General features: G+C 48.2%; 1 protein-coding gene across 1 annotated transcript in view; it reads left to right on the top strand.

The window, feature by feature from the left end:
• Window positions 1-16266, top strand: part of LOC135826673 (ankyrin repeat domain-containing protein 50-like) — a 111551-nt gene that overhangs the window by 68277 nt on the left and 27008 nt on the right. The window contains exons 7-9 of the mRNA XM_065339274.1: window positions 7384-7485; window positions 10483-10584; window positions 11436-11537. Coding sequence (XP_065195346.1) covers window positions 7384-7485; window positions 10483-10584; window positions 11436-11537 — 306 coding nt within the window. The remainder of the gene's footprint in view (window positions 1-7383; window positions 7486-10482; window positions 10585-11435; window positions 11538-16266) is intronic.

The raw sequence follows: 16266 nt of genomic DNA, 5'->3' as shown, positions 1-16266 counted from the left end.
TTCAAAAGTTGAGGCACAATGGCCTCCAACTGAGCAACGCCATACTCGTACTGCTGCGGACCAGAATGTTGCGTCACAGCAACGTTTGTCATCAACTTGCTTCCTGTTCAGTGTTGATGCCGTAGAAATAACTGCACTCCCAGAGACGACAGAAGAATGCTGAAAGTTACCGTAGTTGTGTTTTCAGCTGCGCATAGAGGTTGCTCGCCGTTTTGCGCTGCGGGAAATCCTGCAGGTAGCTGACTTCTCATCCTCGGATTTGGTAAAATGATCCCAAACAACAGAACGGGGAGCACGACTGAAAACAGTTTCTGACAGGGGAACAGTGCGAACTCGAAACAAAAGAAAATTACGAAGTGGTCAAAGGAAGAGCGAGCAGCCAAAATATGTAAGTACATGTACGAGTACTCATGCTTTGTTCCGATGTTCGTCTACATGTCGTCGCCTCGACTCCAGCCAAGTGCCGGTTTAGATCGTGAACCGCGCGCGCGCGGGTCGTGTACCACCTGGCGCAGCGCTGGTCACAAGCACGCAGCTACACATAATAGGGAGGTTTAGTCCCACGTAATCCGTGGGTACTTTACGTGTGTGTACCACGTGATACTCAGTGACCCACGTACAGACGTTTTCTGATTCACGACATACCGTGTATGGAGGCTCACCCACGTTCCGCCAGAACGTGGGTGAAAATCAGAATGGAGCGCATTTTGCGAGCTGTGAGGGTGCTCAGCTGAAGAAATTTCCGAAGCACGAAATCAAAATATTCGATGAGCTTCTTAGGCCCGGGTAGCTTCGTCTTTGACCAGGTTTGGGCCTTTCGCTTCAGGCTTTTGTTTGTTCCATGTGACTAAACACACCATCGCAACGTGGATGCCCTTCATCCACTTTACGTGGATCACCCACGTACGCGTTTCCGTTACGTGGGAACTAAACCTCCCTATTCTACAGGCGGTGTGTGAAACGATCGTGACTGATCGCGATGTTTTTACGGGTTTATCGTACCGTACGCACATTCTCAAAGTTCGAATGTTCGTGAGAACTACGAATGTTCGTTTGCTGTGGCCTAACGAACGAATATTCGAATGTTCGGTATATTCGTTTCACCCCTACTGTTAGAGATGGGTAGCCGCAGCTCCCATCCATACAAGTGGGCAGTACTCCATTAGGGGCCGAATGAACCCCCGGCATGCTGTGGCCAGGCCGGGTGGGTCCAGGAAATGGCACGCCTTCCGGAAGAAACTAATTCGCTGTGTGGCACGCACTGCAGTTCCTCGAAGATGCTCCGAGTATGGAAGATGGGCATCAAACGTCACTCCAAGGAGTTTCAGCCGCGAGCATTCCGGGACCGCTGTGCCGTTGAACTTGATGGGTGGTGTCTCCCAGGGTCTGTGGTGGCGGGACACAGTCATTGCCTGTGATTTCGTTGGCTTAAAAGTGACGTGCCACTGAGCACCCCATTCAGCAAGTGCATCCACACCAGCTTGGAGGTTGCGGCACACTTCTGTCACAGCATGTGGCATTGGGATGTGGGCATAAAGCGTGGTGTCATCTGCGTAAACAGCCGGAGTGATCCCTTCCGGTAGGACGTCGCAGGCGTCATTCACGTACAGCAAAAACAGTGTGGGCCCAAGGATGCTCCCTTGTGGGACCCCAGCATCAATCTTGTATGGTTCTGAAGATGCTCCGCCGACTACTGCCTGCAACTTACTGTCATACAGGTAGTCAGACAGCCGGAGGGGACCAGTGATGCCGTATGACGCAGCCTTGTGGAGCACGCCTCGGTGTGAAACTTTGTCGAATGCTCCTGCTATGTCTATAGCCAGCACGCGGACTGCGCCACCACGGTTAGCTTCAGAGACCCAGGAGTGGTTGAGAGACGTGAGAAGGTCAGATGTGCTGCGCCCCTGCCGGAATCCGTACTGGTGGATGGACAGGGCCTTTTCATGCTCAAGATGATTGATTATGGCAGTGTTGACAATCTTCTCCATGACTTTGGAGACCACAGATAACAAGGACACAGGTCGGTAGTTCTTAACAGCAGAATGAGATTGATTCTTGTGTATCGGGACCACACGGGCTACTTTCCAGAGAGAGGGCTGGACATGGCACCGAAAACAGAGTGAGAACAGCTTGGAAATTGGTGCAGCCAAAACCTTTGAGCACTGCTTCAGAAATCTGGCAGGAATGCAATCGGGTCCGGTAGCCTTGGTTGGATCCAGCTGGCGGAGCTGGCGCTGGACTGTCGCTTCCCGAAATCGGACAGTTGTCAGGGCAGATGTACACCTAGGACGAAGGTCAGGAAGGTCGGAGTGCTGTAGATCTTGATCACACAGACTGCATTTGCTCGCAAAGAATTCTCCAAAGCAAGTAGCCTTTTCCTGGTTGGTGACATGTTCTCTGCCCTGGGTATTGCGTAGGACAGGGATAGACGAGCTGCGGCCAGAGCCTGCAGCTTGCTTCAGGAGTGACCACCATTGCTTGTTTCGCATTGATCCATGTTTGAGCCGATCTCGGATGCGGGCAGATTCTGCCTGCTTTGCGAAACGAAGGCAATTGGCAGAGGCTCGGACTTTGGCATTGTAGTCAATGAGTTGCTGGTGGCAGGTGGGGTGTCTCCTGAGACGGTTCCATGCATTCTTCTTTGCCTGGGTAGCGGCTGAGCATTCCGGCGTCCACCAGGATGGATCTGTTGGTTTCGTCGAAAGTTCTTTGTGTGGGATGAAGCGATTCATGCCTTCCATGACAGCAGCGGTTACTGATCTGCAGGACGCCTCGGGGTCTTCTGATATATCCCAGTTTGCTGTTGAGTAGAAGTGCCGAAGCCGGCCCCAGTCTGCCTGAGCATACCTCCAAACGCGCCGTTTAGTCGGTGGTTCGCGGAGTGGGGTGGCATCAAAAGTGGCCACAACGGTGGCATGGTCTGATGCTCCAATAAGGTCCAGTATATTTACCACCACTGAGGTCTCCGAGAAGTACTTGAGTGTGAAGTCCAGGGTGTTCTCACCACGTGTTGGTTGAGTAACGTGCTGGTGGAGCCCGTGAAACGCAGAGAGTTTTTCCATGTATTCACCAGCTGGTGTAGTCTTCGTGCTGCATATCCAGCTTTCATTATGAACATTTAAATCTCCGGCTATCACAACGCTGTTCCCGAGGGATTGAGCTTGATCCATGACTGAGTCAAGATACTCAAGCAGAGAAAGATCTTGTTCAGGGCACGACCCGGGTCGGTACATTGCACATGCAACTACTTTCTGGCCATTGACCAGGTGCAGGCAAAGCCAGATGACCTCATGGCCATGGTAGTTGATGTCACTCAGATGGTCAAAGGAGAGGGAGTCCCGGACCCAGACTGCAACTCCGCCACCTTGAGCAGATCGGTCAAGTCGGAGGGGTGGGTGGAAGCCCGGCATGGAGGAGTCAGATAGTGAGGCTTTCTTCGGGGTGAATTTAGTCTCTGTTACGATGGCGATGTCAGATCTGCTCCGTTCAACAGCATGCTGGAAGGCTCCAAACTTTGACAGCAGCCCAAAAGCATTTGTCAGCAGGAGCTTCATTACCGGGTATGTCCTTGCGCAGCTGGTTTTCATTGGTGTTTGTGTGGCTGAATCGCTCCAGCTGAGGCAGCCTCTTCCTCACTGTCCCTATCGCCTCTGCTGCCCACATTCCCGGCGCCAGATGAGCTGTCACACTGCGGCCGTTTGTGGTGTCACCAGGCTCGAGCGTAAAGCGGTCGTGGCCAGAAGTTCGCAGCAGTGACGGAGACTTTCCCGTCTTCCGTGGACCTTGACGGATTTGGCCACGGCCACAGATCGCTGCTGAGTGAACTCTGTCACTCGCTCCTCTGTGCAATATGCAAATTATGTTTTGTCTTCAAACCAGGCTTGTATTCAAAACAGGCTTCCTAACGAGACAGGCTTTAATTAGTGTGCTGGCGTGCTGCAGTGTCTGCTTTGTGCTGACCAGCAAGTGAAATCCAGGCACTCCGTACAATCCCGTGCAGCTAGCTGCCCAGCGAGGAAAGTCTCGAGTGGGGGCCTCTCGATCTGCTCCCTCATTCGCCTGGCATTCAGTAGCATGTCATCGCCAAGGACTTCAATTCAAAACAGTTTTCACACGGCGCTTCAAGCCTTTTTCTTCGTGAACTTGCTGCGAACGCATGAGCTCTGCTACACATGTTCCCTTTGCGTGAGGCCCAGAAACAGCTAGTATCTCCGTACTTCGATAAGATGGATCGACGTCGTCCAGGTTCTCCTCACTATCGCCATCACGGCTCTAACCAGACACGATTTCTTCACCATATTCCGCAGCAGCAGCAGCTAGCGCAGAAATTTCGCCGTCCCTGAGTGCAGGAGAGATTGAATCGGGTTTGATCAGCTCAAAACCTCTTCGTCGTGACTAGAAGAGTAGCAGGAAATATTCTACCGGAACCCCTTTGACTTCCCTGACTGCTGAAACCCTTCCTGCCATGACTGCTACTTCTTCACACAATCGATATTCTCTTTGGTTCCACTTCACTGCACTCGCGCAGCCACACAACCTTTTTGCAAAACATAATTTTTTTCTGCTAAAAATTATTTCCACCCTTAACCTCTTTTTCGCAGAAGTTGGGCCATATGACGATAGTGTAGATTTAATAATAATACAAGAAAGACGAAGCAAACTCTAAGAGCACCAAAGAAAAACTGTACCATGAACAAGAAAGTCACCAAGACAAGGCTACCTCTTGCCCAGAGGAACAGTCCCGAAAAGGTGCTAGGAAACCAGAAAAGGATACGAGAAAATAAACAAGTGCAAAATTCCATACTGCACCGTACGCGTATATGGTGCGTGAGAACCCCGCACGGGATCAGCGGAAATGTTTGCAGAGAGGTCCAGGACATGCATTGCCAAAAAGAGAAGTGTGAAGAGGTCAAAGTACAAGTGCGATTCCAGTGCAAAACAGCAGATCAAAGAAAACTATCACACGCAAGTCACGCTACACGTATGCATGCGTACCACCACCAGATCCGCGGAGCTAGCGCTAGCAACAATCGCGCGTGATCACATGATCAATGATGACATAATTCAAAAATGGCGCTCCTGCGAATGCACACTTCGGCAGCTGGCACATGGCAAGAAAGAACGAAAGTAATTCAAAAACAGTTCGAACACAACGAAGAAATAAGTTTGAGAGAACAATAAATTTATCAAGTAGAACAATATATGAATCTGCCAGGGGGTGCTTGCACCCAGCACTGGGTGACAGTAAGCGCTGACAGACAAAAGAGAAAGAACTAACGGAAAAAGAGAAATACTACAGCGCTGCGGAACGAAGATCAAACGGCAATTCAGTAAATCGTAACATTCAATTACACTCAACCTGTCACAATCAATACGCTTGCCACTCAAATACTACTCTGACACTGCTCTGAGCACGCAGCGCGGACATGGGACATGGATTTACCACAGAAGTCTGCAGTTTCACAGCAGCAGTCAGCAGATATTGATATGCAGATTGCGTGGTGACCATTTGTCCACGATTAGAATGAACCCAAATGACCCACCAACCAATACACTCGAGAAAAAGACTGCCAAACGGTTCAGTCAGGATTGTATCATGTGGGTTTTAAAAGGCCCTTGGTGTGCGATTTTTAAGATATCAAGAATTCTCGATTACTCAAAATTCGATCGGAGAAAATCATAGTATTCAAACTCGGGATCTCAGTGCCAACTTTCACCCCTACTAGTAACAATCAGATCATCACAACAGTTATAAAAGCGGAGGTGTGTACAAATGCTACCAACCGATGCAGGCGTAGAACCTAACTTGGCATCAACCTTGCATCGTGGCCTGGGAAAGACAAAATGTGGGCCATCAGTTCCAGGCAAGCATATTCTACTGACCAATTTCTTGCCTGGCAGTGAGACATGTATTGGGGTTTTCAACCTTAACCTGGCAAACAGTTTGTCAATTGACTTATCAGAGTAGTGTGTATGTACATGAGAATAACTCATATCGTCGTCCTTTTCGTACTCCACAAATGTATTGCCCAACTCACTATGAAGTCTTCATAGTGAGTTTGGCACTACATTTGTGGAGTACGAAAAGGACGACGGCATATTCTCCAGAGACAACGATGGACAACAGGAACAGTTAGATGGGACAATATTTATTTGGGAGACGAAGAGACAGAGACCAAGACGAACGAAACGACTACATTGTGGCAGAGAGAGACAAGAGCTAGAGATCAAGTGTGAACGGCAAGATAAAGGGCCTGGGTCGGTATGGAGAATATGGGCGCGCAAGTAGCTACCCAGGCCAACAGAAAAAAAGGTGAGAAAAGGAGACAAAAGGTGAGTACGACGTAGTATGGGGTGCATGCAGGCCTGCCTGGAAAAGGTTGTACGGGAGGAGGTACCTAATATACCTCCCCTGCGCAAAGAAAAGAACCCCGACCTCGCGGGAAATAATACGACGACGAGAAAAATAGAAAAAAATGGCTGAGGAAGTAGAGAAAAAAAGCACACACACACACACACACACACACACACACAGCACCCACACACACACACACACACACACACACACACACACACAACACACGGGTGTCACAAAAATGTTATACTAATTATATACTACAGTTATGATGTTCCTGTACTCTAAAGTATTTACAAATCACTCATGGTAGCGTAGACATTGCCAACGACGGGCCAAATACCCCTCCACAAAAAAATTGGCAAACATAAAAAACTAAAAGCAAAGAACATTGCCTTCTGATTCGCATAGCTATACAGCATAGTTACTCTTCTGCCAATTAATGCGACATGAATAAAGGAGCGTGGCTCACCATCGGACGCCTAATATTGACGAAGGACACCCGCGCGCGCACTCACACTACAAAAATTGAAAAATAAATTAAACCGAAAATAAATTTGACGACGATGGACAGATGAAAAGAAAGAGAGAAATGAAGAAAATAGCTGACCTGCATGACTTGGACGAGACGAGATTGACATTGAAGAGACCAGGTTGACATGGACGAGACCAGGTTGACATAGGCGAGACGAGTTTTACTGAGGACGAGACGAATGGCGGTTGAGGACGACTGTGCATGGGATCCCATGCTCTACCGACTGAGATATCCGGAAGAGAGAGACAAGAGCTAGAGATCAAGTGTGAACGCGAAGGTAAAGGGCCTGGGTAGCTATGACAAATATAGGCGCACAAGTAGCTACCCAGGCCAACGGAACAAAAGGTGACTGCGACGTAGTATGGGGTGCATGCAGACGAGCTTGGAAAAGGTTGTACGGGAGAAGGTGCCTAACACATTTATATCCAATATAGATACTTTTCTGATGGATAACGCACAGGAATGTCTTGTCATGTGTGTTACCTGTACACAGACCGGTGATCTTCCTGTTCATGACTCTGCCAGGAATGGACATCTGGAAGTAGTCAAGTATCTACTAGACCTCCAACCCGACACGATCTCTGTAAAGTGCAATGTAAGTTGAGCAATCTCTATCCTTGATTCTCCTTAAGAATTTTTTTCCAGAACATGGTTTGAGCAATATATTCGATCACAACAAGTAGCATCTAGTCACTCGCGCCAGGCCAGAGCAACAGAACTTAACCTTACGGATTCCACCATCTGCCAGTAGAGCAGACCATGGCACACCATTCACTCTTGGGTCCATACAATGGCCGTCCCTACATTCTAAAGTGGCGTAAATATATTTCCTGGTGTATGTGTGTTTGTGTGTGTGTGTTTGGGGGGGGGGGTGCGTGCGTGAGTGCGCGTGTGCATACAGCAAGGATAGGCAACCGTCTTAGCTGTTCTATGCTGATGTCCTTAGCGTTGTGCAGACCACGTGTGCATTGGTGGTCGATTCTCATGGCTTCACAGGTTGTATGGATTAGGCAGTTATCTGGCACTAGTCTTGATCTGTCTCATTCAGATCTTGTCCGCTATCGTTGCTATAAGAGAAAATCTGTGGGTGCACCTCCAGTACATTTCGCAGATTTGCGTGCTTCTCTTGTAACGGGCGTATACATGGTACACGGTGTGTATGCGTGTACATGTGTGTGTGTGTGTGTGTGTGTGTGTGTGTGTGTGTGTGTGTGTGTGTAGCGGGGGGGGGGGGGGTGTATGTGCATGTTTGTGTGTACATGTATAATTATATTAGGGCTGAAACGATTATACTTGGTCCGCGTCAGCAATATTGTCGCTTATCTTTCAGCTTTGTTATTATGTGGCCAATGCTCACTTGGCAGCCCATTTCATCCCAATTTTGGTTAGTAGGTTAGTTTACTAGTATCTGAAAGGTCTAGCTAGATTTCGAGAGTGACAGGTTCGTGATTCTGATTGGTACAGCGCCGCATCAATAATTATAGATTATCTTGTCACACTGGGCAGGCAAGAGCAGCTCGTCGCACAAGAAAGTAATCGGCTACTCGGAATCAGTTCCATTTGCAAAAAGGCCGAGATCACTCACCTCAGAGATCGCTCGCCAAGCTGACATCGCAGTTCCCTCGCCTCCAGTGCAACACTCGGAGTATCCAGCGAATCGTGGAGATTTGCAAGTACTGTACGAGTCATCGTCGTTCAAAATAAATCTTGCAAAGAACGGCGACTGATTTGAACCACACAGGCAGTCGTGCTGCCGACGCGTAGTCCTATAGAGAAGGCGATCGTCACGGTCGACTTCCCTTTAGAAAATAGTCAGGCAGCGGAGAGGAAGAGAGATGAGCTTGCGAAAAAAAATATTTGTCACCAGCGCCGGGAGCAGCGACAAGGAGGACCAATAACGTATGAACCCTTCCTTGGACAATAAATTCCACTTGGCCAGTTGTCATTCTGTACTTTACCTTCCTTCATACCAAGTTTTATCGTCTCAAGTGCACTTGTTGTCCAAAGTCAAAGTTCAAATTGGACGATGTTTTACCGATACTTGTAGTTTTACTCTCTCTCACGAACTGTATTCCTATCTGTAATTGAAGACTTGTTTTCTTCTGGTTAGTGTGCCATGGTAGAGGATAGACTAATGCACAGCCAGTAATCCCCTTACAGCGTATGGTGCCGAAACCCAGGACCAGTGGAATCCGGTTTGGATCCGCCAAGCCTGATGTTGTCGCGTCTGCTAGCGATGCGCACCCGTCGCCTCATGTCAGCGTGAAGCATGATGGGCATGACGTAATTCTCCAGTCGAAGGATGGCGAAGTGCGCTGGAAAGCGGAGAAAAGGGAGTGGGAGCTTTCCTGGCAGTGAAAATATGGTGTTGCCCCAGCGGCTATGCTTTGATCACAATGCTACCTCCCACACGTCAGCTCAAGCACAGCAGGATCTTCTCGATAGCGGAGTACCCAACATCCTGTTTCAACCTCCCGGACATGAATCCAATTGAGAATCTGTGGGCTCTTCTCAAGAAGAGAATAATTCCACCTCGCTGCGAGAATTCTGACCAGCTTGTGCAGGCACTGCACCTGGAGTGGGACTCGTTGGCTCCTTACACGGTTTCCCCATGCGTGGAGTCACTGCCACGTCGTGTTGAAGCCCTAATCGAAGCAAACGGTGGCCACACGAAATATTGAAGCCCTTCTACTCTGTGTCTGAAATAAACTGTTTCGAAACGATCTCCGTCTTCTTTACTTGTCCTCAACTGAAATGAATGTTACCAAGAGTATATAACCCCCCAAGAGTGTGCAACTCTTGATACCCTTTCTATGGGGTACGCCGACGGCGAAAACTCACATCACGTTATGCAGTGTCTCAGTGGTACGTTTCCAGCCCGTTTTTAGCGAGCAGTGGAGTAATAAAAAAGCACTCTCTGACAGAAACTCACTACGCGTATGCAAATCCCCAGCATGACCATGGCAGATATTCGGATTTCGCACACGCTATCCTTCGTTTGCATGTAGTACGAAGATATCTGAGACACGTGATGTGAGTTTTCGCTGTCGGAGACCACATATGCAGAGGTGCACACTCTTGGGGGGTTATAATCTTGATGTTACTCTTCTCTTTGTTTGGTGCGTTTTTTTACACTTTGGTGTAAGCATGCATGCGTATGAGTACAGCACATGCACAGTTCATGTGGCACACTAGCACTTGTACAACTTTGAGGGCGTCAAGGGCCGCATCATCAATTCAACACCCGTGAACAGGAATGTTTTGGTGTGTGCAGAGATGTCCATAAATGATTCGAAAGAGTTCTTAGTATTGTATACTTGCGGCCATCATATGCCCCTCAACCCACAAGAGGAATATTGCAACATTACTTTGGCTCAAAAAGAATGCAAACTAATCAATCTCGCACCCAGCACTAAAGCATGTATTGGGGTTTTCCAGCTTTAGTTTGTAAACAGTTTGTCAATTGACTTATCACAATGTTGTGCGTGAGACTGCCTCACTTCGTGGTGGATTGTGCACTATACCCTATATAAATACTTTTCTGATGGATAACGCATTAGAATGTCTGGTCATGTGTGCTACCTTTACACAGGGCGGTAGTCTTCCTGTTTATTGCGCTGCCGCAAATGGGCATCTGGAAATCGTCAAGTATCTACTAGATCTCCAACCCGAAACGATCTCTGTGATTGGCTATGTAAGTTAAGCAATCTCCATCATTGACTCTCCTTGCTGTAGTCAGTTACTCCTACAGCACTCTTCTTGCCAATCAAGACTACTGTGCTAGCTATATGTCAATTGCTGGGGAGTATCAGGCCGAAACAGCAACCCCACCGATTGATATACTCCAAAAGTACCTGTGAATATTGGTGACTTTCCTGGCCGGCACTGATAGCTGCACAAAGCACCTCCATTGTGCATTTGGTTCACATAAACATTGGTTATGATTAAGAAAGGAAAAGGACAAAATGTTACGAGTTATGGCAAACTATCCACCAACGTAACCAGATATTATACAGTCAGCGAATGCGACAAAATGGCACAAAACTGACAAGGAGTACTGAGGCATTCGGCGACCTGACACCTAGCTTTTCCATTCTTCATCATAACTATATTGGCTCACCACACCAGTTCAAATAAACATTGGTCTCAATCATTTCTGATGTGACCTCATGGACACACTCATCATCAATTCAACACCCATCAACAGGAGTGTTTCTGTGTGAGCAGAGATGTCCACACATGATTCAAAAGAGTTCTTAGTATTGTATACTTGCGCCCATCATATGCCCCTCAACCCACGAGAGGAATATTACAATATTACTTTGGCTCAAAAAGAATGCAAACTAATCAATCTCGTACCCAGCACTAAAGCATGTATTGGGGTTTTCCAGCACTAGTTTGTAAACCGTTTGTCAATTGACTTATCACAATGTTGTGCGTGAGACTGCCTCACTTTGTAGTGGATTGTGCATTATACCCAATATAAGTACTTTTCTGATAGATAACGTATAGAAATGTCTGGTTATGTGTGTTACCTGTACACAGAACGGTAACCTTCCTGTTCATGGCGCTGCCTTTAAAGGGCATCTGGAACTTGTCAAGTATCTACTAGATCTCCAACCCGATACAATCTCTGCAAAGAACAATGTAAGTTGAGCAATGTCTATCGTTGATACCCCTTAAGCATTTTTTCCAGAACACGGTTTGAGCAATATATGCAACAAATAACATCTAGTCACTCGCGCCAGGCCAGAGCAACAGACATTAACCTTACGGATTCCACCATCGGCCAGTAGAGCAGACCATGGCACACCAATCTCTCTTGGGTTCATACAAGGGCCCTCCCTACATACTAAAGTGATGTAAATATATTTCCTGGTGTATGTGTGTTTGTGTGTGTGTGTGGGGGGGGGGGGGGCGTGCATGCGTGCGTGCGTGAGTGCGTGTGTGCATACAGCAAGGAAAACCAACTGTCTTAGTCGTTCTATGCTGATGTACTTCGTGTTGTGCAGACCACGTGTGCATTGGTGGTCGATTCTCATAACTTCACAGGTTGTATTGACTACAGTCCATTCGGAAAAAGTTGAGCGCTGGCTCTGGAGAGCTCCCGTATTTGGCGATTTTGTGGTACACTGTGCAATGCCGCGATATTCGAAACTTGAAAAAGGGTCCAAAAAAGGTACCTCAACTGGGTTTCGAACCGGAAATGTACTGTTATGCAAGTGGAGTGAACGGCCTGCATTTTCATGGTTTTTCCCCAATTCAGTGCTTTGGGGGCAAAACCTGGCCGAAATCCTTTTCTTGTTATGGCTAACTCTTTGGAAAACTAGACTTCAAAAGCACAATTGGAAGAGAATTCCATGGGGGACTGCCTAAATAAATAAGACGGAAACTTAAAATTTGACCCATTTATGGCCAGAAGCTAGGATATCATTTATTTCTGAATTGACTGTAGGCAGATATCTGGCACTAGTCTTGATCTGTCTCATTCAGATCTTGTCCACTATCGTTGCTATCGTTTGCGTACTTCTTTTGTGACGGGAGTACACATGGTACACGGTGTGTATGTGTTGGGGGAGGGGGAGGGGGAGGGGGAGGGGGTGTATGTGCATGTTTGTGTGTACATGTATATATTAGGGCTGAAACGATTATATCGGTTATCCGTATAATTGATCATAAAGCAGGATTCACAGAAGCATTTTGCGTTGTGACACACGATGCGACGGTTGCAAAACTGGGAAATCCCCAAATCGCAGCCAACTCGCAGCCCATTTAACTGCCGCAACTGGGCCATCGCAGAAGTTGAGCTCGGCTCAACTTTTGCGATGCGACAAACGATTTGGCGTACGATTTTGACCTTTTCTACAGCAAAGTTGTACAAAGATTCAAGAGTTGCCCGAAAATTTGTACAAGTTGTACCCAACCGCGTGAATACCATGGTGGCGTACCTGCCTGCATTGAACTTCGCGCCAAATCAGCAAGGTATCATCGCTTCGGGGACTTCGCCTGTGAATGGTATTTCGTGAGTTCGCATCGCACGTCTCCGTCGCAAATCGCGTCGCATCGCCAATCGCATAGCAAAAAAAGCTTCTTTGAATCCCCCTTACAACGAAGCGACTTCGATTATGCTGTCTATTTCGATAATGCGATTCCAAATAAATAAATACATAAAAGGAATAAAAAACGTGTACAAGAAGATGTCATGCACATGACTGTACTACGTAGTAGTAGGATCAGATAATGTTACGTACATAAGTCACCGGAGGATGTACCCAGTGTGCTGACGGTGCTCAACACCACGAAAACAGAGCGTTTGTTTGCCAGCTAGCTGGCCTCTGCGTACACCGCAGACACACCCACACACAACAGAAAGATACAGATCACAGTAGTAGTGTGGTATTTGTTCACTCACGATGATAGTTGTGTGTAGTAGTGTGGTTTTTGTTCACTCACGGTGGAAGATGGAAGAGCGTAGTGTATAGATGAGCATGAAGAAGGTTAAGGGCATGCCACCTCACGCATATACATGTACACGTATGTACCAGACCAACATGATGCAAGAAGTGAACCACTGTGGCGAATAGGGCCGCCGGATAATTTACCAGCCAGAAGCTGGCGGAAAAAACCTCAGGACCCCGGCGGAGGCACATCCCTGAGGAAAAACCGGTTAGAATAACCCCATAAGATAAACGAACCAAACGTAGCCTGCAGGACCTATCCCGAAGTGAGAATAAACGGGAGGGCGGGTGGTAAACTACAACGAAAAGAGAAAGACCACGATGAAGAGAAAAGTTTGAGAACACTGACAAAAAAAAACAGCTGACGCAATCCTGGTGCCGTAACTATGGTGAAAATGCTGGCAAAAAATACATTTTTCGTTTTATTCGCTACGCTCAGCCAACGAAAAATAACACTTTTTACCAGCTAGCTGGCCTCTGCGTACACCGCAGACACACCCACACTCGGTGTGAAACTTTGTCGAATGCTCCTGCTATGTCTATAGCCAGCACGCGGACTGCGCCACCACGGTTGGCTTCAGAGACCCAGGAGTGGTTGAGAGACGTGAGAAGGTCAGATGTGCTGAGCCCCTGCCGGAATCCGTACTGGTGGATGGACAGGGCCTTTTCATGCTCAAGATGATTGATTATGGCAGTGTTGACAATCTTCTCCATGACTTTGGAGACAACAGATAACAAGGACACAGGTCGGTAGTTCTTAGCAGCAGAATGAGATTGATTATTGTGTATCGGGACCACACGGGCTACTTTCCAGAGCGAGGGCTGGACATGGCACCGAAAACAGAGTGAGAACAGCTTGGAAATTGGTGCAGCCAAAACCTTTGAGCACAGCTTCAGAAATCTGGCAGGAATGCAATCGGGTCCGGTAGCCTTGGTTGGATCCAGCTGGCGGAGCTGGCGCTGGACTGTCGCTTCCCGAAATCGGACAGTTGTCAGGGCAGATGTACACCTAGGACGAAGGTCAGGAAGGTCGGAGTGCTGTAGATCTTGATCACACAGACTGCATTTGCTCGCAAAGAATTCTCCAAAGCAAGTAGCCTTTTCCTGGTTGGTGACATATTCTCTGCCCTGGGTATTGCGTAGGACAGGGATAGACGAGCTGCGGCCAGAGCCTGGAGCTTGCTTCAGGAGTGACCACCATTGCTTGTTTCGCATTGATCCATGTTTGAGCCGATCTCGGATGTGGGCAGATTCTGCCACACGCTTTCCACATTGGAGGCGAGCGACACGCATGAACGCCCAAACTTTAGCATGACACGTTGAGTGCCCACAACGCATGCCGCCCACGTTGAGCGTCGCGCATGAATGAATGTCGCGTTGAGTGACACGTTGTATGACACATAGAATGCCACGACGCATAGAGTACCATGTGAGCATGCACCAAGGCGTGTGACCAACATGGATACCGTGATGTACAGCGCACGTGACTGTAGCCAGCAGCAAAGCATGAGCATGCAGTAAAGCACCAGCAATCATAGCAGCATAGTTTGAGTGGTAGCACGAAGCAGCCGCGTGCACCCATTAATCTGCATTATTACTATAATGCTACATTAACTACAACACACAGCAGCTTGCGGTTAGGAGGGTGCTGGCCAGCGAAGTGAGAGGCTACAGAGAGAGCAGGATCTTGGCGGAGCCAAGAGGATAGTCACGTCCGAGGGACGAAGAACGAGAGCCCTGAGTAGCCGGAAATGAGCATGGCCCATTGTGGCCAGCAAGCCTCGTACCGAAGCAGCCGTGAGCAGGGTTAAAGTCATAGACACTGCCGGAGCAGGATCTTGGCGGAGCCAAGAGAGAGGTCAGAGAGAGGTCACTGCCGGAGCAGGATCTTGGTGGAGCCAAGACAGGGATCACTGCCGGAGCAGGATCTTGGTGGGGTAACCATCACCTACAGTGGGCTACGGTGGGCCGTAGATGCCGTAGAAATAACTGCACTCCCAGAGACGACAGAAGAATGCTGAAAGTTACCGTAGTTGTGTTTTCAGCTGCGCATAGAGGTTGCTCGCCGTTTTGCGCTGCGGGAAATCCTGCAGGTAGCTGACTTCTCATCCTCGGATTTGGTAAAATGATCCCAAACAACAGAACGGGGAGCACGACTGAAAACAGTTTCTGACAGGGGAACAGTGCGAACTCGAAACAAAAGAAAATTACGAAGTGGTCAAAGGAAGAGCGAGCAGCCAAAATATGTAAGTACATGTACGAGTACTCATGCTTTGTTCCGATGTTCGTCTACATGTCGTCGCCTCGACTCCAGCCAAGTGCCGGTTTAGATCGTGAACCGCGCGCGCGCGGGTCGTGTACCACCTGGCGCAGCGCTGGTCACAAGCACGCAGCTACACATAATAGGGAGGTTTAGTCCCACGTAATCCGTGGGTACTTTACGTGTGTGTACCACGTGATACTCAGTGACCCACGTACAGACGTTTTCTGATTCACGACATACCGTGTATGGAGGCTCACCCACGTTCCGCCAGAACGTGGGTGAAAATCAGAATGGAGCGCATTTTGCGAGCTGTGAGGGTGCTCAGCTGAAGAAATTTCCGAAGCACGAAATCAAAATATTCGATGAGCTTCTTAGGCCCGGGTAGCTTCGTCTTTGACCAGGTTTGGGCCTTTCGCTTCAGGCTTTTGTTTGTTCCATGTGACTAAACACACCATCGCAACGTGGATGCCCTTCATCCACTTTACGTGGATCACCCACGTACGCGTTTCCGTTACGTGGGAACTAAACCTCCCTATTCTACAGGCGGTGTGTGAAACGATCGTGACTGATCGCGATGTTTTTACGGGTTTATCGTACCGTACGCACATTCTCAAAGTTCGAATGTTCGTGAGAACTACGAATGTTCGTTTGCTGT

Source organism: Sycon ciliatum, chromosome 10 (assembly GCF_964019385.1).
Source record: "Sycon ciliatum chromosome 10, ocSycCili1.1, whole genome shotgun sequence".
Lineage (NCBI taxonomy): Eukaryota > Metazoa > Porifera > Calcarea > Leucosolenida > Sycettidae > Sycon > Sycon ciliatum.
The sequence above is the reverse complement of the archived record's forward strand: the minus strand, read 5'-3'. Positions and strand labels throughout refer to the sequence as shown.